Raw genomic sequence first — 23,294 nt, forward strand, 5'->3', positions numbered from 1 at the left:
ACTTCATCTGACTCTGGGGAAGGAGATAAAGGACTTCATCTGACTCTGGGGAAGGAGATAAAGGACTTCATCTGACTCTGGGGAAGGAGATAAAGGACTTCATCTGACTCTGGGGAAGGAGATAAAGGACTTCATCTGACTCTGGGGAAGGAGATAAAGGGCTTCATCTGACTCTGGGGAAGGAGATAAAGGACTTCATCTGACTCTGGGGAAGGAGATAAAGGACTTCATCTGACTCTGGGGAAGGAGATAAAGGACTTCATCTGACTCTGGGGAAGGAGATAAAGGACTTCATCTGACTCTGGGGAAGGAGATAAAGGACTTCATCTGACTCTGGGGAAGGAGATAAAGGACTTCATCTGACTCTGGGGAAGGAGATAAAGGACTTCATCTGACTCTGGGGAAGGAGATAAAGGACTTCATCTGACTCTGGGGAAGGAGATAAAGGACTTCATCTGACTCTGGGGAAGGAGATAAAGGACTTCATCTGACTCTGGGGAAGGAGATAAAGGACTTCATCTGACTCTGGGGAAGGAGATAAAGGACTTCATCTGACTCTGGGGAAGGAGATATAGGACTTCATCTGACTCTGGGGAAGGAGATAAAGGACTTCATCTGACTCTGGGGAAGGAGATAAAGGACTTCATCTGACTCTGGGGAAGGAGATAAAGGACTTCATCTGACTCTGGGGAAGGAGATAAAGGACTTCATCTGACTCTGGGGAAGGAGATAAAGGACTTCATCTGACTCTGGGGAAGGAGATAAAGGACTTCATCTGACTCTGGGGAAGGAGATAAAGGACTTCATCTGACTCTGGGGAAGGAGATAAAGGACTTCATCTGACTCTGGGGAAGGAGATATAGGGCTTCATCTGATTCTGGGGAAGGAGATATAGGGCTTCATCTGACTCTGGGGAAGGAGATAAAGGACTTCATCTGACTCTGGGGAAGGAGATAAAGGACATCATCTTACTCTGGGGAAGGAGATAAAGGACTTCATCTGACTCTGGGGAAGGAGATAAAGGACTTCATCTGACTCTGGGGAAGGAGATATAGGGCTTCATCTGAATCTGGGGAAGGAGATAAAGGACTCAATTGCCCAAATCCCAAAGTATCCCTTTATGTGGTGTGTCATGTAGGGTGTAGGCAGCTTAAGAGGATCTACAGAGGACAGGCACAGCCTTTTCCTGGTTTTGGATGGGGAGAAATAGGAAGTAGGAAAGGAGAAGGGAGAAGAAAAGGTCAAAGAAAGGAGAGATAGTGGACGACCTAGCTGCAGGGTAACGAGAAAAACGAGGAGGGTAGGTACAGCTGAAGAAAGGAGGATATACGGAAATAGGAGAGAAGGAGAGAAGAAAAAAGGAGGGAAGGTACCTGTGGCTGAGGAAAAAATAGAGAAGGACAGAAGAAGAAAGGAGGGAAGGTACTTGTTGCTGAGGAGAAAATAGAGAAGGAGAGAATGAGAGAAGAAGACAGGAGGGAAGATACCTGTTGCTGAGGAGAAAATAGAGAAGGAGAGAAGGAGAGAAGAAGAAAGGAGGGAAGGTACCTGTTGCTGAGGAGAAGAGAGAGAAGAGAAGGAGAGAAGTAGACAGGAGGGAAGATACCTGTTGCTGAGGAGAAGAGAGAAGAGCAGACTCTGATTTACTACAGCAGTAATTATCTAGAAGAAAGAATAAGAAAAAGCTGAAATAGCTGGGGGTATAAATTACTGTAGGATTGAAGCGATAATATAGATACACACAGCGAGGCATGACTTAACGTGACCACAACCCAGAGTGGGGTACAGCCATAGGGTACACCCAATACTCCCATGTTAAATTGCCTACTTTACTCATAACCCGTCACAATTATCAGCCAAAGAGCCTGACTTTCTTCAGCTAGCTAACCCTGCTTTTATAGCTAAGATGCCGAAAAGCTGTTGCGTACTGTTTTGTTTGAACAACAGTAGGAGAAAACACCACCAAATTAAGTTTTATGAACTGGCTACTTTGAGCCATTTGGTAGGGTGGTCTCCGGCAAGTTGAAAGGTCATATAGGCAAGCCAACAAGAATAAACATTTCTAATTACCTAGACTGTTCAAGGGCAGGCAAAGACTCAAATCAAATGTTTTTCGTCACATGCTTCGTAAACAACATGTGTACACTAACAGTGTTGCTCTTGTCCAGGTGGGAAAGGGCAGTGTGGAGTGCAACAGAAATACCATCATCTGCAAATCTGCATCATTGGAGTAGTATGTGAATTGGAGTGGATCCAGGGTGTCTGGGAGGATGGTGTTGATGTGAGCCATGACCTGCCTTTCAAAGCATTTCATGGCTATAGATGTGAGTGCTACGAGGCGATAAGTCATTTAGACAGGTTACCTTAGCGTTCTTGGGCACAGGGACCAAGGTGGTCTGCTTGAAGCATGTAGGTCAGGGTTCCCCAAGTGGCAGTGATTTGTATTTGGCCCCCCAAATTGTTGGACATAAAAGACATCTGCAAATCAGCTCCAAGTGATTTTAATTTTGTAAATCTGTTCCAAAGTATTCTCACACCTAGTAGAGAGATAATATGTGATCGTATATAAATGTAAGCAAGGTCTGAAATTCTAATATTTTTGTCAATTATTATATCTGTTTGGGCTTCTTATGATCAATTATGTTCCAGCCCCCTGACCATCCACACGATAAAAAATCAGCCCGCGGCTGAATCTAGTTGATGATCCCTGAAGTTGGTATTACAGACTGGGTCAGGGAGAGATTGACGGCAGCGCATGCTCAGAGTACGTATCCTTTTAATCCGTTTGGCCCTGAGGCCTTGTGAATGTTAACCTGTTTAAAGGTCTTACATCAGCTACGGAGAGCATGATCACACAGTTGTCCGAAACAGCTCTCATGCATGGTTCAGTGTTGCTTGCCTCGAGGCGAGCATAGAAGGCATTTAGCTCATCTGGTATGCTCGTGTCACTGGGCAGCTTGGGGCTGGGTTTCCCTTTTGTAATCCGTGATAGTGTGCAAGCCCTGCTGTCACAGCCGACAAGCGTCAGAGCCAGTGTAGTAGGATTCAATCTTAGTCCTGTATTGATGCTTTGCCTGTGTGATGGTTTGTCGGCGGGCGTAAGGGGATTTCTTATAAGCATCCGGATTGGTGTCCCGCTCTTTGAAAGCGGCAGCTCTAGCCTTTAGTTGAGTACGAATGTTGCCCGTAATCCATGGCTTCTGGTTGGGATATGTATGTACAGTTAATGTGGGGAAGACAATGTCGATGCACTTAATGAAGCCGTTGACCAACGTGGTAAACTCATTAATGCTATCGGATAAATCCTGCAACGTATTCCAGTGTGCGCTAGCAAAACATTCCTGTAGCTTAGCAAGAGCTTCGTCTGACCACTTCAGTATTGAGCGCGTCACTGGTACTTCCTGTAGGAGTTTTTGCTTGTAAGCAGGAATCAGGAGGACAGAGTTATGGTGAGATTTCCCAAATGGAGGGCGAGGGAGAGCTTTGTATGCATTTCTGTGTGTGGAGTAAAGGTGATCTAGAGTTTTTTTTGACTCTAGTTGCACACAAGACGTTGCTGGTAGAAATGAGGGAAAATTGCTGTATTTTTTCCTGTATTAAAATCAACGACCACTAGGAGCTATGTCTCTGGTTGAGCATTTTCTTGTTTGCTTATGGCCTTTTACAGCTCATGGGAGTAACAGGAGTACCCTACGACTGTACCCTACTCGGGGGCGTGGTTACGTTAAACCGCTCCTCACCGTGTGTATCTATAGGCCGAGCGAACACAGATGCTGGCCGAGCGAACACAGATGCTGTACCTCGACTTCTAACGCAATAAAATTTGTTGAGGTGAAAGGAGAGGTGTGTGAAGACATGGGATGGGGAATGGGGATCGGTGAGGGGGGTGTAGGGGGGGCTAGGAGCTTGTAATGCCGTCTTCACGCTCTGTCGACCAGACAGGAACTGACAGGGCTAATGTGTTTCAGCTCAGGTGAATTATTAAAGAGGAGGAGAGAGAGAGGAAAGAAGGCATCATATAACTCTCTCCGAATGTCTGCCCATGGGTATGGATTAACCTGCGGCATGTTTCTGTGTGTGTGTTTGTTTGTGTGGGAGCGGAGAGACAGAGAGGTAGGGGAAGGAGGAGAGAGAAAGACAGAGAGGTAGGAGAGAGGAGGAAGAGAGAGAGAAGAGAGAGAGAGAGGTAGGAGAGAGGAGAAAAAGAGAGAGGTAGGAGAGAGGAGAAAGAGAGAGAGGTAGGAGAGAGGAGGAAGAGAGAGAGAGAGGTAGGAGAGAGGAGGAAGAGAGAGAGGGAGAGAGGTAGGAGAGAGGAGGAAGAGAGAGAGGGAGAGAGGTAGGAGAGAGGAGGAAGAGAGAGAGGGGGAGAGGTAGGGGAAGGAGGAGAGAGAAGAGGAAGAGAGACAGGTAGGAGAGAGGAGGAGGAAGAGAGAGAGAGGTAGGGGAAGGAGGAGAGAGAGGAAGAAGAGAGGGAGAGGTATGGGAAGGAGGAGAGAGAGGAGGAGGGAGTAGGGCGAGGAGAGGAAATGTTTGTTCGTGTGTAGTTAAGGTGTGTATGTGTATATGAGTGTGTGAGAGAGAAATAGAGAGAAAGAAGGGAGGTGAGAGAAATGGGGAAGGAGGTGATGTTTGTTCATGGGTGGTAAAGGTGCCTGCCTATGTCTATATGTGCATGTGTGTGATTTAGCCATCTAGGCAGAACATTCAGTGCTGCAGGCCTGCAGCAACACCATCCTATTTATTCCTTACCTACTGGACATTCACATGGGACTAAATGCTTAATAAACAGACATTCCTGTTTGCTGGAATAGTATGGTGCTGCTTCAAGAATCCATGAAGTCTGTTTGGTTTTAACCACACTTTCAGTTTTCTAAGTAGGGGCACACGTAAGCTTTGAATTCTCTGCTCGACTATCAATACTGACAATCCGCAGACACAACTGTAGTATAATACAAAGCAACATTACTCAAGATACAAACTTCGCAAGGCTAACCACCGTGAATACTAATGTCAGACTGGGGTTTCTAATGAGAGAGAGAAGAGGCATCGTAAAACACATGACATGGAAGAGAAAAACACATTAGAGACTGGGATGGAACACTTTTCAACACATTGTTTTAATTCTTCCCAATAGAAACTCAGACAGGAAAAGACTCAGCCCCCACAGATCGGCAGAACAGTTTCCTTCTTAACCCCGACAACCTCCAGACTGTTCCCTGATGTTGCATGGTATGAAAACCCTCTAATCTCTCTTTTCACACTGCGCCGTACGAAACGCTCTGGCTGCCATACTCCAGCAGCTGCTGATGAAGCAGAGAGAGAGAGGGAAGAGGAGAGGAGAGAGAAAGGGATCGCTGTCGGAATGATAAAATGCCATCGGCTGCGTTAATGAAAAGCCTCTCGTGGTGATGGGGAGATTGCCTTTGGAATGGGCTGCTGATTGGAGAAGCACCTGCTTGGCGTAGCGAGCAGGTTAATTAAGTATCAAAGGCTGGGGAAGGCGACACGAGAATGATTAGCCCCTTCCGCCTGGCGACATCGAGTAGTACTGAATCCAATATATAGAGGGAAAAGTAGCAAGGACCTTACAGAGAGATAGGTGACGTCCAGGGAGAAGGGGACCTTACAGAGGGACAGGTGACGTCCAGGGAGAAGGGGACCTTACAGAGAGACAGGTGACTTCCAGGGAGAAGGGGACCTTACAGAGGGACAGGTGACGTCCAGGGAGAAGGGGACCTTACAGAGAGACAGGTGACGTCCAGGGAGAAGGGGACCTTACAGAGGGACAGGTGACGTCCAGGGAGAAGGGGATCTTTACTAAGGGACAGGTGACTTCCAGGGAGAAGGGGACCTTACAGAGGGACAGGTGACTTCCAGGGAGAAGGGGACCTTACAGAGGGACAGGTGACGTCCAGGGAGAAGGGGACCTTACAGAGAGACAGGTGACGTCCAGGGAGAAGGGGACCTTACAGAGAGACAGGTGCTTTCCAGGGAGAAGGGGACCTTACAGAGGGACAGGTGACATCCAGGGAGAAAGGACTGAAAGAAGGAGGAAGGTAAAAAGGGAGACTGGAAAAAGAACCAAGAATGATATGTGGAAAGAAACCAAAGCAGAAATAGATGGGGAAAACCCCAGGGTGAAAAGGTCGAGTCAGGCTCTTAACTAGGCAGGCCTGTTAGGCGGCTCTCCTCATTGGCCAGACACTGAGACAACCCAGGGTCAAACTTCACTGAGGGCTGTCATCTGGGAGACAGATCAGGCATTCCCACATGGTTGACTGGCAATGCTTGGACACTTCTCTGACAACATAGCACAACATTCTCACAGGAAACCTCAGCGGAGATCAGTAGGGAGTAAACAGAATTCGCTATCGACCAACACAGACTGTGTTACATATCTGACAGAGCCATATGTTGACACTCCAGTCTCTGACTTAAGTCTTTCACTGTCCATTGCCATAAAACAACCATCATACAGTAATGTCCAAAATTATTATTGTTGATAAAGATGAGCAAAAAGGACTATGAAATAACACAAATACTGAGCTATGTGGGTATGCTCAATTATACTCATACAAATGCTCAGATAAATATATTTTGTTTAACAAGTAATAAAACAAAATCTCAAAAAGATAGGGGTCAAAATGATTGGCACCCCTGTTTTCAATACTTTTCAATACCTCACCTTGCGAGGATAATGGCACTGAGCCTTTTTCTCAAATGTTTTATGAGATTAGAGAGCACATCGGAAGGGATTATAGACCATTCCTCCATACAGAATCTTTCCACATTCTTGATATCCTTAGTCTGTACTTATGGACTGCCCTCTTCAATTCAAACCAAGTCCTGAGTGGCACAGCGGTCTAAGGCACTGCATCTCAGTGCTTGAGGTGTCACTACTGACACCCTGGTTTAAAAAAGTCAGGAGACAGACAGCCATTTCAAAATGTTGATTTTGTGGTCAATTAACCATTTCTTTATGGATTTTTACGTGTGCTTGGGGGTGTTTATGTGTGCTTGGGGTTGTTTATGTGTGCTTAGGGTGTTTATGTGTGCTAGGGGGTGTTTAGGTGTGCTTGGGGTTGTTTATGTGTGCTTGGGGTTGTTTATGTGTGCTTGGGGTGTTTATGTGTGCTAGGGGGTGTTTAGGTGTGCTTGGGGGTGTTTAGGTGTGCTTGGGGTTGTTTATGTGTGCTTGGGGGTGTTTATGTGTGCTTGGGGGTGTTTATGTGTGCTTGGGGGTGTTTATGTGTGCTTGGGGGTGTTTAGGTGTGCTTGGGGTTGTTTATGTGTGCTTGGGGTGTTTATGTGTGCTAGGGGGTGTTTAGGTGTGCTTGGGGGTGTTTAGGTGTGCTTGGGGTTGTTTATGTGTGCTTGGGGGTGTTTATGTGTGCTTGGGGGTGTTTATGTGTGCTTGGGGGTGTTTATGTGTGCTTGGGGGTGTTTATGTGTGCTTGGGGGTGTTTATGTGTGCCTTGGGGGTGTTTATGTGTGCTTGGGAGTGTTTATGTGTGCTTGGGGGTGTTTATGTGTGCCTTGGGGGTGTTTATGTGTGCTTGGGAGTGTTTATGTGTGTTAGGGGGTGTTTAGGTGTGCTTGGGGGTGTTTATGTGTGCTTGGGGTGTTTATGTGTGCTAAGGGGTGTTTATGTGTGCTTGGGGGTGTTTATGTGTGCTTGGGGGTGTTTATGTGTGCTTGGGGGTGTTTATGTGTGCTGGGGGGGTTTTATGTGTGCTTGGGGGTTTTATGTGTGCTTGTTTTTTATGTGTGCTTGGGGGTGTTTATGTGTGCTTGGGGGTGTTTATGTGTGCTTGGGGGTGTTTATGTGTGCTTTGGGTTTTTATGTGTGCTTGGGGGATTTATGTTTGCTTGTTTTAAAAAAAATGTGTGCTTGTTTTTTTGTGTGCTTGGGGGTGTTTATGTTTGCTTGGGGTGTTAATGTGTGCTTGGGGGTTTTATGTGTGCTTGGTTTTTTTGTGTGCTTGGGGTGTTTATGTGTGCTTGGGGTGTTAATGTGTGCTTGGGGTTTTATGTGTGCTTGTTTGTTTTTATGTGTACTTGGGTTGTTTATGTGTGCTTGCGGGTGTTTATGTGTGCTTGGTTTTCTTAATGTGTGCTTGGGGGGTTTATGTGTTTGGGGGATTTATGTGTGCTTTGTTTTTTTAAAATGTGTGCTTGGGGGTTTTATGGGTGCTAGGGGGTGTTTAGTGGTGTTTGGGGGTGTTTATGTGTGCTTGGGGGTGGTTATGTGTGCTTGGGGTGTTTACGTGTGCTTGTTTTTTTTATGTGTGCTTTGGGGTGTTTATGTGTGCTTGGGGTGTTTATGTGTGCTAGTGGGTCTTTGGTTTTTTGGGGGGGTGTTTATGTGTGCTTGTTTTTTTATGTGTGCTTTGGGTTTTTATGTGTGCTTTGGGTTTTTATGTGTGCTTGGGGGTGCTTATGTGTGTCTGGGGGGTGTTTATGTGTGCTTGGGGTTTTTATGTGTGCTTGGGGTGTTTATGTGTGCTAAGGGGTGTTTAGGTGTGCTAGGGTTTTATGTGTGCTTGGGGTTTTATGTGTGCTTGGGGGTGTTTGTGTGTGCTTGGGGGTGCTTATGTGTGCCTGGGGGGTGTTTATGTGTGCTTGGGGGTTTTATGTGTGCTTGGGGGTTTTATGTGTGCTTTGGTTTTCTTTGTGTGCTTGGGTTTTTTATGTGTGCTTGGGGTGTTTATGTGTGCTAAGGGGTGTTTAGGTGTGCTTGGGGTTTTTATGTGTGCTTGGGTGTTTATGTGTGCTTGGGGTGTTTATGTGTGCTTGGGGTTTTTATGTGTGCTTGGGGTGTTTATGTGTGCTTGGGGTGTTTATCTGTGCTTGGGGTGTTTATGTGTGCTTGGGATGTTTATGTGTGCTTGGTGGTGTTTATGTGTGCTTGGGTGTTTTATGTGTCATTTGGTTTTCTTTGTGTGCTTGGGTTTTTTATGTGTGCTTTGTTTAAAAAAAATGTGTGATTGTTTTTTTTATGTGTCCTTGGGGTGTTTATGTGTGCTTGGGGGTGTTTATGTGTGCTTGGGGGTGTTAATGTGTGCTTGGGGTTTTATGTGTGCTTGTTTGTTTTTATGTGTACTTGGGTTGTTTATGTGTGCTTGCGGGTGTTTATGTGTGCTAGGGGTGTTTGGTTTTTTGGGGGGGTGTTTATGTGTGCTTGTTTTTTTATGTGTGCTTTGGGTTTTTATGTGTGCTTTGGGTTTTTATGTGTGCTTGGGGGTGCTTATGTGTGTCTGGGGGGTGTTTATGTGTGCTTGGGGTTTTTATGTGTGCTTGGGGTGTTTATGTGTGCTAAGGGGTGTTTAGGTGTGCTAGGGTTTTATGTGTGCTTGGGGTTTTATGTGTGCTTGGGGGTGTTTGTGTGTGCTTGGGGGTGCTTATGTGTGCCTGGGGGGTGTTTATGTGTGCTTGGGGTTTTTATGTGTGCTTGGGGGTTTTATGTGTGCTTTGGTTTTCTTTGTGTGCTTGGGTTTTTTATGTGTGCTTGGGGTGTTTATGTGTGCTAAGGGGTGTTTAGGTGTGCTTGGGGTTTTTATGTGTGCTTGGGTGTTTATGTGTGCTTGGGGTGTTTATGTGTGCTTGGGGTTTTTATGTGTGCTTGGGGTGTTTATGTGTGCTTGGGGTGTTTATCTGTGCTTGGGGTGTTTATGTGTGCTTGGGATGTTTATGTGTGCTTGGTGGTGTTTATGTGTGCTTGGGTGTTTTATGTGTCATTTGGTTTTCTTTGTGTGCTTGGGTTTTTTATGTGTGCTTTGTTTAAAAAAAATGTGTGATTGTTTTTTTTATGTGTCCTTGGGGTGTTTATGTGTGCTTGGGGGTGTTTATGTGTGCTTGGGGGTGTTAATGTGTGCTTGGGGTTTTATGTGTGCTTGTTTGTTTTTATGTGTACTTGGGTTGTTTATGTGTGCTTGCGGGTGTTTATGTGTGCTAGGGGTGTTTGGTTTTTTGGGGGGGTGTTTATGTGTGCTTGTTTTTTTTATGTGTGCTTTGGGTTTTTATGTGTACTTTGGGTTTTTATGTGTGCTTGGGGGTGCTTATGTGTGCCTGGGGGGTGTTTATGTGTGCTTGGGGTTTTTATGTGTGCTTGGGGTTTTTATGTGTGCTTGGGGTGTTTATGTGTGCTAGGGGGTGTTTATGTGTGCTAGGGTTTTATGTGTGCTTGGGGTTTTATGTGTGCTTGGGGGTGTTTGTGTGTGCTTGGGGGTGCTTATGTGTGCCTGGGGGGTGTTTATGTGTGCTTGGGGTTTTTATGTGTGCTTGGGGGTTTTATGTGTGCTTTGGTTTTCTTTGTGTGCTTGGGGTGTTTATGTGTGCTAAGGGGTGTTTAGGTGTGCTTGGGTTTTTTATGTGTGCTTGGGTGTTTATGTGTGCTTGGGGTGTTTATGTGTGCTTGGGGTTTTTATGTGTGCTTGGGGTGTTTATGTGTGCTTGGGGTTTTTATGTGTGCTTGGGGTGTTTATGTGTGCTTGGGATGTTTATGTGTGCTTGGGATGTTTATGTGTGCTTGGTGGTGTTTATGTGTGCTTGGGGGTTTTATGTGTGCTTTGGTTTTCTTTGTGTGCTTGGGTTTTTTATGTGTGCTTGGGGTGTTTATGTGTGCTTGGGGTTTTTATGTGTGCTTGGGGGTTTTATGTGTGCTTTGGTTTTCTTTGTGTGCTTGGGGTGTTTATGTGTGCTAAGGGGTGTTTATGTGTGCTTGGGGTTTTTATGTGTGCTTGGGGGTTTTATGTGTGCTTTGGTTTTCTTTGTGTGCTTGGGGTGTTTATGTGTGCTAAGGGGTGTTTAGGTGTGCTTGGGTTTTTTATGTGTGCTTGGGTGTTTATGTGTGCTTGGGGTGTTTATGTGTGCTTGGGGTTTTTATGTGTGCTTGGGGGTGTTTGTGTGTGCTTGGGGGTGCTTATGTGTGCCTGGGGGGTGTTTATGTGTGCTTGGGGTTTTTATGTGTGCTTGGGGGTTTTATGTGTGCTTTGGTTTTCTTTGTGTGCTTGGGGTGTTTATGTGTGCTAAGGGGTGTTTAGGTGTGCTTGGGTTTTTTATGTGTGCTTGGGTGTTTATGTGTGCTTGGGGTGTTTATGTGTGCTTGGGGTTTTTATGTGTGCTTGGGGTGTTTATGTGTGCTTGGGGTTTTTATGTGTGCTTGGGGTGTTTATGTGTGCTTGGGATGTTTATGTGTGCTTGGGATGTTTATGTGTGCTTGGTGGTGTTTATGTGTGCTTGGGGGTTTTATGTGTGCTTTGGTTTTCTTTGTGTGCTTGGGTTTTTTATGTGTGCTTGGGGTGTTTATGTGTGCTTGGGGTTTTTATGTGTGCTTGGGGGTTTTATGTGTGCTTTGGTTTTCTTTGTGTGCTTGGGGTGTTTATGTGTGCTAAGGGGTGTTTATGTGTGCTTGGGGTTTTTATGTGTGCTTGGGGGTTTTATGTGTGCTTTGGTTTTCTTTGTGTGCTTGGGGTGTTTATGTGTGCTAAGGGGTGTTTAGGTGTGCTTGGGTTTTTTATGTGTGCTTGGGTGTTTATGTGTGCTTGGGGTGTTTATGTGTGCTTGGGGTTTTTATGTGTGCTTGGGGTGTTTATGTGTGCTTGGGGTTTTTATGTGTGCTTGGGGTGTTTATGTGTGCTTGGGATGTTTATGTGTGCTTGGGATGTTTATGTGTGCTTGGTGGTGTTTATGTGTGCTTGGGGGTTTTATGTGTGCTTTGGTTTTCTTTGTGTGCTTGGGTTTTTTATGTGTGCTTGGGGTGTTTATGTGTGCTTGGGATGTTTATGTGTGCTTGGGGTGTTTATGTGTGCTTGGGGGTGTTTAGGTGTGCTGGAAGATCCACTTGAGGCTAAGTTTTAGCCTCCTGGCATAATTTTGGACCTGACTGTACGTGTTCATTTTTTACTTTAACCGAAACGTACCTTCACAGTGTACATGGACCTGACTGTACATGTTAACGTACCTTCACAGTGTACATGGACCTGACTGTACGTGTTAACGTACCTTCACAGTGTACATGGACCTGACTGTACGTGTTAACGTACCTTCACAGTGTACATGGACCTGACTGTACGTGTTAACGTACCTTCACAGTGTACATGGACCTGACTGTACGTGTTAACGTACCTTCACAGTGTACATGGACCTGACTGTACATGTTAACGTACCTTCACAGTGTACATGGACCTGACTGTACGTGTTAACGTACCTTCACAGTGTACATGGACCTGACTGTACGTGTTAACGTACCTTCACAGTGTACATGGACCTGACTGTACATGTTAACGTACCTTCACAGTGTACATGGACCTGACTGTACGTGTTAACGTACCTTCACAGTGTACATGGACCTGACTGTACGTGTTAACGTACCTTCACAGTGTACATGGACCTGACTGATTGGTTTTGTGTTATGTGCCTGGCTGATCAGTGCTGTGGTACCTGCTATTTTACAGGTTTGACTGACCAGTGCTGTGTTGCAGGTTTGATCGACCGTTGTAGGTTTGACTGACCAGTGCTGTGTTGCAGATTTCACTGACCAGTGCTGTGTTGCAGGTTTGACTGACCAGTGCTGTGTTGCAGGTTTGACTGACCAGTGCTGTGTTGCAGGTTTGACTGACCATTGTAGGTTTGACTGACCAGTGCTGTGTTGCAGGTTTGACTGACCAGTGCTGTGTTGCAGGTTTGACTGACCAGTGCTGTGTTGCAGGTTTGACTGACCAGTGCTGTGTTGCAGGTTTGACTGACCAGTGCTGTGTTGCAGGTTTGACTGACCAGTGCTGTAACGGCACCTTACCTTGACAGGTTTCTTCTTCTTTTTGTCTTCCTCCTCATTGTCTGCCTCCTCCTCGTGCTCCTTGCTGCCCTGGGGGAGACTGGAGTAGTTGGCCAGGCTACTGATCATGGTTGATACCATGGGACTAGTCTCCATCTCCTCCTGCAGAGTGCATTGACACACACAGGATAACATGGAAAATGGTCAATTACATATTATACACTGGGTGGTTTGAGCCCTAAATGCTGATTGGCTGACAGCCATGCTATATCAGACCTTATACAACGGATATGACAAAACATGTATTTTTATTGCTCTAATTACAATGGTAACCATTTTATAATAGCAATAAGGCACCTCGGGGGTTTGTGGTATATGGCCTATATACCACGGCTAAGGGCTGTATCCAGGCACTCTGCGTTGCATCGTGCTTAAGGACAGCCCTTAGCCGTGGTATATTACCCATATACCACAGCCCCTTATTGCTTAAATACAACACTACTGTAGCAGGCAATGTAGTGAGCATATTGATGCATAATGTATTCCTTTACATATCTGAGGTGGTGCAACATGATGTCAAATCAAATCAAATGTTATTTGTCACTTGAGCCAAATACAACCGTGAAATACTTACTTTACAAGCCCTTAACCAACAATGCAGTGTTAAGAAAATAGAGTTAAGAAAACATTTACAAAAAAACGAAACTAAAAAAAAAGTAACACTTAAGGACTGACCAGGGTGTACCGGTACCGAGTCAATGTGTGGGGTTACAGGTCAGTCGAGGTAACTGAGGTCATTTGTACATGTAGGTAGGGGTAAAGTGACTATGCATGGACGATAAACAGCGAATAGCAGCAGCGTAAAAACAAATGGGAGGGGGGAGGGTCAATGCAAACAGTCCGGGTGACCATTTTATTAATTATTCAGCAGTCTTATGGCTTGGGGGTAGAAGCTGTTATGGAGCCTTTTGGACCTAGACTTGGTGTACCGGCACCACTTGCCGTGCGGTAGCAGAGAGAACAGTCTATGAGTTGGGTGACTGGAGTCTTTGACAATTTTTGGGGCCTTTCTCTGACACCGCCGAGTATAGAGGTCCTGGAGGGCAGGAAGCTTGGCCCCAGTGATGTACTGGGCCGTACACACTACCCTCTGTATCGCCTTACAGTCAGTTGCCATATCAGGTCGGTGATGCAACCATGGTGCAGCTGTACAACGTTTTGATGATCTGGGGACCCATGCCACATTTTGTCCGTCTCCTGAGGGGGAAAAGATTTTGTCATGCCCTCTTCACCACTGTCCTGGTGTATTTGGACCATGATAGTTGTTGGTGATGTGGACACCAAGGAACTTAACTCTACGATCCGCTCCACAACAGCCCCGTCGATGTGAATGGGTGTGTGTTTGGCCCTCCTTCCTAGCACTAGGAACTCTGGACACGCTCCTCTACAGCCCCGTTGATGTGAATGGGGGGCTTGTTCAAGTGTAAGATCTAAAATGTGCACTATGAATACAAACTACATATCACAGTAACAAATCACCAGTAACAACTGAGAGTCCCTTTGAGATGGAAACAAATAATAGACTTGGCATTTCTGTAGCAGTTTGGAAATGTGCTTCTATTCACCTGAAGTTTTCACTTGTCCTTCAAACAGTAATGACCCTCATTAATCCATGTCAGGGCCCTTATTCAATCACTCTCTGAACCGTGTGTGTGTGTGTGTGTGTGTGTGTGTGTGTGTGTGTGTGTGTAACTGCCTACAAATTGCAGTCTCACTGGCAGGACCATCCTCTGTTCATCATAGGCTTGATTTGTGTTGCACATGCACAAATAAATGTGTGTGTGTGTGTGTATGTGTGCGTGTGTATGTGTGCGTGTGTCTGTCTGTGCCTGTATGTGTGTGTGTGTGTGTGTACATACCTCAAACAGAGCCATATGTTTGCCATCGTATTTCTGGCTCTTCTCCGTAGCATCACTGCTGTTGATGAAAGGACTACTCTCCTTGGGGTTCCCATCACCTAGAAGAAGAAACGCAAAGCCTTCGTCAGATGGGTTCAAATCTAATGCATCCCTGTTCTATTCAATACCTAACACTGTGTCTTTATGAATAAACAGAACTGTTGGCTCTCAGAGCTTAATTTCCTTAACAAGTGACCCTGAACCGCCAACTAATGTGATGCCATGCTTTGGGTCTGCAAGGCTTCCAGCGAGGTTGATAGTCCGAGTTAAGTGCTCACCTAAAAAAATAAAAACACAAAGTCCACAAAGTTTCACACTCGCTTGCCTGTCAGTTGAAACTTGCAAGGACGACCTTCCCTGAAACACATATATTCATTTCAAAACCAGGGCGAAAACATTGTGCTGTCGCCAGGGCCGCATTAGAAACACTTGAAAATACCTCTGTTTACAATACTAAGGCACAGACATAGTCTATATCTGCCTTCTCTCCCCCTCCAGCCCTTCTCTAAGATGGCAGATAGCGCCCTCTCTCGCCTGGGGTCATGTCTTTTAGTGAGGCCGAGGCAGCCATGTGCGCTGACGGTAGGGCACCACTAACTGCATGCCCTCTCTGTACTCTTCTCTCTCTATGGGGTAGAGAAGGAGAGAGGGATTTCTGAGAGTAGGAGAGAGAGGGTTATGAGAGAAGGAGAGACGGTTATGAGAGAAGGAGAGAGAGGGTTATGAGAGAAGGAGAGATGGGGTTATGAGAGAAGGAGAGAGATGGTTATGAGAGAAGGAGAGATGGGGTTATGAGAGAAGGAGAGAGATGATTATGAGAGAAGGAGAGAGAGGGTTATGAGAGAAGGAGAGGTGTGTTTATGAGAGAAGGAGAGAGGGTGTTATGAGAGAAGGAGAGATGGGGTTATGAGAGAAGGAGAGAGGGTGTTATGAGAGAAGGAGAGAGAGGGTTATAAGAGAAGGAGAGATGGGGTTATGAGAGAAGGAGAGAGGGTGTTATGAGAAGGAGAGAGGATGTTATGACAGAGAGAGAGGGGGGGTTATGAGAGAAAGAGAGAGGGGGTTATGAGAGAAGGAAAGAGAGGGTTATGAGAGAAGGAGAGAGGGGGTTATGACAGATGGACAAAGAGAGAGGGGTTAATGACAGATGGATAAACAGAGGCAGAGAGAGAGACAGCGAGAGGCAGAGAGGGAGAGACAGAGAGAGGCAGAGAGATAGACAGAGAGAGAGAGAATCTAGGATCCCAAAGCCCAGGTCATTAAGACTCTTCTAAGATCCAAAGCCCAGGTCATTAAGATCCCAAAGCCCAGCTCATTAAGATCCCAAGCCCAGGTCATTAAGACTCCTCTAGGATCCAACGCCCAGGTCATTAAGACTCCTCTAGGATCCCAAAGCCCAGGTCATTAAGACTCCTCTAGGATCCCAAAGCCCAGGTCATTAAGACTCCTCTAGGATCCCAAAGCCCAGGTCATTAAGATCCCAAAGCCCAGGTCATTAAGAGCCCAAATCCCAGGTCATTAAGACTCCTCTAGGATCCCAAAGCCCAGGTCATTTGATTGTTTGCTGTACAGTCTGGCAGCCTTCCTTACATAATCAATAATGGACAACTTGAGTCCTTTTGAGCAGTGTTGTGTTTGGCAGGGTAATATATCCTAAATGAGGGTGTTCCACACAACTCCCATATTCTTGATTTCTCCCATCTCTCCTGATATGCCAATATCAAAGGAACAATGATGAATTTATGAAAATAAGTGATGGTCCTCAGACATTCTGCCTTTTTATCATTGACCATGTTCTCTTCTTATCTGTGGTCAACCTCATACTGTTCATGCAGACTGTAACTATAGCTTACAGAGGCAATCAGCAAGTACTTTGTGAACCAAGCTATCCCATTGGTGGAAGAATACAGTCCCTGTTAAGTACAGATCTGAAATTTCATTTCTCAAAAGTGAAACGTCATCAACGGTCCCAAAGATGGTGTTATAACATTGATGACGTACTCACGATTCCAAATGTAAGTTACAGAGTATGATATGGTGCTGCATAAGGTAAATCACGTTTCATAACACAATCAAATAAACAGCATACTGAAATCCCTATGAATGTTGCTGTCTCCAGTGTTTGATTGATTGAAAAAGCTCATCAACTTGGAATGTATCTAATAGACGGGTGCATTCAGAAAGTATTCAGACCCCTTGGCTTTTCCACTTTGTTATGTTACAGCCTTATGGTAAAATGAATTCAATTGTTTTTTCCCCGTCATCAGTCTACATACAATACCACATAACGACAAAGCAAAAATTGTTTTTTAGAAAAAAGAAAAAAAATCACATTTATTGAAAATAAAACAATGAAATATCACATTTATATAGGTATGTAAAAACATTATAAAAAACAGTTTTTGCTTTGTCATTATGTGGTATTGTGTGTAGACTGATGACGGAAAAAAACAATTTAATAAATGTTAGATTAAGATTAAGTAACGTAACAAAATGTGTAAAAAGCCAAGGGGTCTGAATACTTTCCCAAAGGCACTGTACATATTTAATTGTGTACTCACTATTGTCCAAGTCTCAGTTACAACATCTACATATTGGGATGCATACACTGTATAAGTCCCTGCGATAGACCGGCGTCCTGCCTAGGAGGTGTACTTCTACATCAAGCTGTCTGACGCTTCAGCAACAGAAGAGAGGTTCCTGCTCCTATGAGCCATTCCGGTTCGCACAAGCCAAGGCTACTTAATTGCTTACAATATACTGTATAAGGTATATCCTAATATCATAATATAATTTGGAAACCACCTCAATGAAATCTCCTATATATCCCTGTGGCATCACAGACGGCGCTAAACAGCAGGCCGGTCAGCAGAGTGACTTTCCCATGATGACTTATTAATGGGTGATGAGGCGTCTGGCGCGTCACCACTCAAGAACATGTCATGTTCCTGGCAGGGGCCTCTTGGAGATTTTCTGTCACTTGGAGGCCCCCCTCCCGAATCCTCACCTGTCTCCATTTCCCGTACTGCCAGTCAATGTCACCTCCGCTTCTTTTACTACATCTTGGCTAAATTGCTCTGTGAGTTGGCAGGTCATTCCATTTCAGCAGATTTCAATGAATAGATGATGTGACCTTAAGTGGAGCGGGATTCTGAGCAACTATACAATTTTGGTAGGCTATATTTAATCAATAAGGCCTGAGGGGGTGTGGTTTACGTATAACCAACATACCACGGCTAAGTGCTGTTCTAAGGCACGATGCCAAGTGCAGTGCCTGGATACAACCCTTAGCTGTGGTATATGGGCCAAATATATTGGCCAAATACCACACGCCCTCAGGCCTTATTGCTTAAATACAGTCTCCCAAAAATGCATAAACAGACAGAACCCTCGTGAATGTGGAAATAGCTTTAGGGGTCTCGTTACAGAGCCACAAGATTGAATGGTGACACTATCAGAGTGTTAAGTGGAGTCCACTTATGGTGTGTGCCGGCGGGTTTCAGGGTCAATTCCCTGTCAATCCCAGGCAATTCAGGGATTGAATTCCAAATCAAATCAAATCAAGTTTATTTGTCACATGCGCCGAATACAACAGGTGTAGCTATTACAGTGAAATGCTTACTTACAGGTTCTAACCAATAGTGCAAAAAAAGGTATTAGGTGAACAATAGGTAGGTAAAGAAATAAAACAACAGTAAAAAGACAGGCTATTTACAGTAGCGAGGCTATAAAAGTAGCGAGGCTACATACAGACACCGGTTAGTCAGGCTGATTGAGGTAGTATGTACATGTAGATACATGGTTAAAGTGACTATGCATATATGATGAACAGAGAGTAGCAGTACCGTAAAAGAGGGGTTGGTGGGTGGTGGGTGGGACACAATGCAGATAGCCCGGTTAGCCAATGTGCGAGAGCACTGGTTGGTCGGCCGGCCCAATTGAGGTATGTACATGAATGTATAGTTAAAATTACTATGTAGATATGATAAACAGAGAGTAGCAGCAGCGTAAAAAGAGGGGTTGGGGGCGGAGGCACACAATGCGAATAGTCTGGGTAGCCATTTGATTACCTGTACAGGAGTCTTATGGCTTGGGGGTAAAAACTGTTGAGAAGCCTTTATGTCCTAGACTTGGCACTCCGGTACCGCTTGCCATGCGGTAGTAGAGAGAACAGTCTATGACTGGGGTGGCTGGGGTCTTTGACAATTTTTTGACCTTCCTCTGACACCGCCTGGTGTAGAGGTCCTGGATGGCAGGAAGCTTAGCGCCAATGATGTACTGGGCCGTTCGCACTACCCTCTGTAGTGCCTTGCGGTCAGAGGCCGAGCAATTGCCATACCAGGCAGTAATGCAACCAGTCAGCAGTCAGGATGCTCTCGATGTTGCAGCTGTAGAACCTTTTGAGGATCTCAGGACCCATGCCAAATCTTTTTAGTTTCCCGAGGGGGAATAGGCTATGTCGTGCCCTCTTCACGACTGTCTTGGTGTGTTTGGACCATTCTAGTTTGTTGTTGATGTGAACACCAAGGAAGTTGAAGCTCTCAACCTGCTCCACTACAGCCCCATTGATGAGAATGGGGGCGTGCTCGGTCCTCCTTTTTCTGTAGTCCACAATCATCTCCTTAGCATTGGTTAGAGCTTTGTACGCGTCTGTGTGTAGAGTACAGGTGATCTAGAATTGTTTCCCCTCTGGTTGTTGATTGAAATTGGGTAGAACTGATTTAAGTTTCTCTGCATTAAATAGAGATGCCATGTACAATTCAACTGACAGGATTTGAAATGGAACTGGCCAAAAAAAATTCCCCATTATAGTGCCTGGACAAATGGTTTAAGTTAATCTGCATTAGCTTCCTCGTCATTCCTCCCCTCTAGCTACCTCATCATTCCTCCCCTCTAGCTTCCTCATCCTTCCTCCCCTCTAGCTTCCTCATCATTCCTCCACTCTAGCTTCCTCATCCTTCCTCCCCTCTAGCTTCCTCATCATTCCTCCACTCTAGCTTCCTCATCATTCCTCCCCTCTAGCTTCCTCATCATTCCTCCCCTCTAGCTTCCTCATCATTCCTCCACTCTAGCTTCCTCATCATTCCTCCCCTCTAGCTTCCTCATCATTCCTCCCCTCTAGCTTCCTCATCATTCCTCCACTCTAGCTTCCTCATCATACTTCCCCTCTAGCTACCTCATCATTCCTCCACTCTAGCTTCCTTATCATTCTTCCCCTCTAGCTTCCTCATCATTCTTCCCCTCTAGCTTCCTCATCATTCCTCCACTCTAGCTTCCTTATCATTCCTCCCCTCTAGCTTCCTCACCATTCCTCATCAAGAATTTAACTGACTTGCCTAGTTCAATAAAAATACAATTAAAATAAATTCCTCACCTCTAGCTACCTCATCATTCCTCCCCTCTAGCTACCTCATCATTCTTCGTTATTCCTCCCATCTAGCTACCCTAGCTAGCACATTTGGTTCTTGGAAGTTGTGGGAACGTACGTTTTGATTTTCCATTGGTCCTGGGAACGAAGCCATACGTTTCCTGACCGATAATACGGAATGTTTTTTAAACGTTCTGAGAACAGACGTGAACATTATTGCCTGTTCTGGGAATGTAAATGTTTGAGCTCTTAGGAAACGTTCTGTTAAAGTAATGAAATACCAATAAAATAACGTTAAATGAGCTGAGAATGTTCCAAAGATAGACAACTATCCTGCACCATTCCCAGAGCATTGTGGGAAGGTTGTATGTAAATGAATAACCACAGGACAACCACCCTCTCACCGAGCTCTAAGAAACATGGTTCTCAGAATGTTACAGTATGTGCAAGCTGGGTACCTCATCCATTCCTCCCCTTTAGTTCAGCCCAGAAGTGTGCTGCTCCCTGCTCATCCGTGTACCATAATGGAGCTGTTACAACAGTAGGTGAATGATATCCGGTCAGCATTACTATGCAGTCTTTACTGTAGTATTCACGTGGGTGCAGACTATAGAATGTAAGTCTAAGGCGGACTTCGGTGCTAGCTATTACGCTCTGTGAAAATTGTCAGATCGGTGGAAACCCAAACTGCCCCCCCCCCCCCAAAAAAAGTTGCTTGCTCCAGGAAAAACCTCCCCCTCAGTCCTGTGTGATCTATTCATCTTTATTACGAGTTTTGACATAACTTGGACATGATAAGCCAGTGGAGGTTGGGTCTCGGTGCAATTCAGGCACAACAGAGACATCCTCTGTCTTGGTGAACAGAGGTTAAAAAGTCAGACAGACAAATAGTTCCAGGTAATCTGCTTTTCAACATTAAAGGGCCTATACAGTGAACTATGCACATTTATGAGAATGAATGCTATGGAGCTGAAAAGAACAGCATTGACTCTATATTAAGCATTTAAACATTTTGAATTTGTCTGAATACAAGGCTGTTTAATTGATTGACTGACATGACAGTCTTGAGTCCAAAAGCAAACCATCACCGTTAACACTGGGCTATTTGAACACACGCTGACACGCAAAGTCTATAAAGGCCTACCCAGGACCATAAATATACACAGTATGTAGCTAATCTCTCTCATACTCCCTTTATTTCTGTCTCTCTCTTCCCTCTCTCTTCTCTCTGTCTTTCTCTTCCCTCTCTCTTCTCTGTCTCTCTATTCCCTCTCTCTTCCCGCTCTCTCTCTTCTCTCTGTCTCTCTCTTCCCGCTGTCTCTCTCTTCCCGCTGTGTCTCTCTTCCCGCTGTGTCTCTCTTCTCGCTGTCTCTTCCCTCTCTCTTCTCTCTCTCTCTTCCCTCTCTCTTCCTGCTGTCTCTCTCTTCCTTCTTTCTTCTCTCTGTCTCTCTCTTCTCTCTGTCTCTCTCTTCCCGCTGTGTCTCTCTTCTCTCTGTCTCTCTCTTCTCTCTGTTTCTCTTCCCTCTCTCTTCTCGCTGTCTCTGTCTTCCCTCTCTCTTCTCTCTGTCTCTCTCTTCCCTCTGACTCTCTCTTCCCTCTCTCTTCCCTCTGTCTCTCTCTTCCCTCTCTCTTCTCTCTGTCTCTCTCTTCCCTCTCTCTTCTCTCTGTCTCTCTCTTCCCTCTCTCTTCTCTCTGTCTCTCTCTTCTCTCTGTCTCTCTCTTCCCTCTGTCTCTCTCTTCTCTCTGTCTCTCTGACACACACAGGTTTCATATTGTGACATTTCCAGTGAACATCCAATGCTACAAATGATAACAATGCAACAACGCTCCCCTCTCCAACATACTACTGACAGAAAAAAGCAATTTACACCTGTGGAAACCAAACAAGCTTACTGGTAACAGTAATGTTAATGAATTACCGTCATGTGTTTTGAAGGACTCTGTTGCTGTATATGACAAAACTGAAATGCTGAATTGTTTCAATGAGCACTTTGCATCATCTGGTAGGCTGTTTGATTCAGGGTCCTCTGTAAATGTACAACCCTGTGTGGATGAACCAGTGAGAGCTGGTCAAAGTTTTAGCTTTTTGCCATTCTCAGTGCAGGTGGTACATAAAGCCCTGAAATCCTTAGATCAGAGAAAGCCTGCAGGTCCTGATCTTTTGGATCCCTGCTTTTTAAATTTGGCAGCTGATTTCATGAACCACTTACATATCTGTTCAATCTAACCCTGGAATGTAATGAAATTCCAAAGATCTGGAAATCAGCATTTGTCCTACCACTTTTAAAAGGGGGAGATCCAACTCTTGTAAATAATTATAGGCCAATCTCAAAGCTGTCACACCTGGTGAAAATACTTGAAACCCTTATGAGTGAACAGCTAAAATAGTTTTTATTTACTAACTCTATTTTATCAATGTAACAATCGGGCTTCAGGAAGAAGCATAGCACAATTACAGCAGCCATGAAGGTTTTAAATGATATCACTGAAGCCCTTGACAAAAAACAGCACTGTGTCTCACTTTTTATTGATCTCTCTAAGGCTTTTGATACAGTTGATCATGCTATACTAAGGCAGAGGTTGTCGAGTGTAGGTCTTTCAGAGCATGCAGTTGCATGGTTCGCTAACTATCTGTCTGCTAGAACTCAGTGGGCTTATGTCTGTTAAATTGTCTGTCTTTAATGGTGAGCCCCAAGGCTCTGTACTTGGTCCTCTCTTATTCACTATTTATATAAATGATTTAGACAAAAATGTCCAAAATGCGCAACTTCATTTTTATGCTGATGATACTGTTATTTACTGTTGTGCCTCGTCTCTTACAAAAGCTTTCCAGAACTTGCAAACTGCTTTTTATACTGTTCAACATACCTTGTGTCAATTGAAGCTTATCCTCAATACTGCCAAAACTAAACGAATGGTGTTTTCTAAAACAAGAAATAGACCCCTGAACCTTTCACCTATTACTACCTGTCAGGTCAAGGAGATTGAGGTTGTAACCTCATATAAATATCTTGGCATTTTAATTGATGACAGCCGCTCTTTTAAATTGCATTTTCAACAACTTACAAAAAAATGTAATCTGAAATTGTGATTTTATTTTAGGAATAAGGCCTGTAATTCTTTTGAAGCCAGAAGGAGGCCAGTATCAGCTACATTTATGCCTTTACTAGACTATGGGGATATTTTATATATG

At 44.8% G+C, this 23,294-nt stretch overlaps 1 protein-coding gene across 1 annotated transcript in view; it reads right to left on the reverse strand.

Annotated features, from left to right (window-relative positions):
* Positions 1-23,294, reverse strand: part of LOC139413865 (solute carrier family 12 member 5a) — a 258,850-nt gene that overhangs the window by 65,173 nt on the left and 170,383 nt on the right. Inside the window, exons 2-3 of the mRNA XM_071161693.1 lie at positions 14,695-14,792; positions 12,797-12,937 (exon numbers count right to left, since the gene is read on the reverse strand). Of these exons, the coding sequence (XP_071017794.1) occupies positions 12,797-12,937; positions 14,695-14,792 (239 nt within the window). The remainder of the gene's footprint in view (positions 1-12,796; positions 12,938-14,694; positions 14,793-23,294) is intronic.

The sequence above is a fragment of the Oncorhynchus clarkii genome, chromosome 7 (assembly GCF_045791955.1).
Source record: "Oncorhynchus clarkii lewisi isolate Uvic-CL-2024 chromosome 7, UVic_Ocla_1.0, whole genome shotgun sequence".
NCBI lineage: Eukaryota > Metazoa > Chordata > Actinopteri > Salmoniformes > Salmonidae > Oncorhynchus > Oncorhynchus clarkii.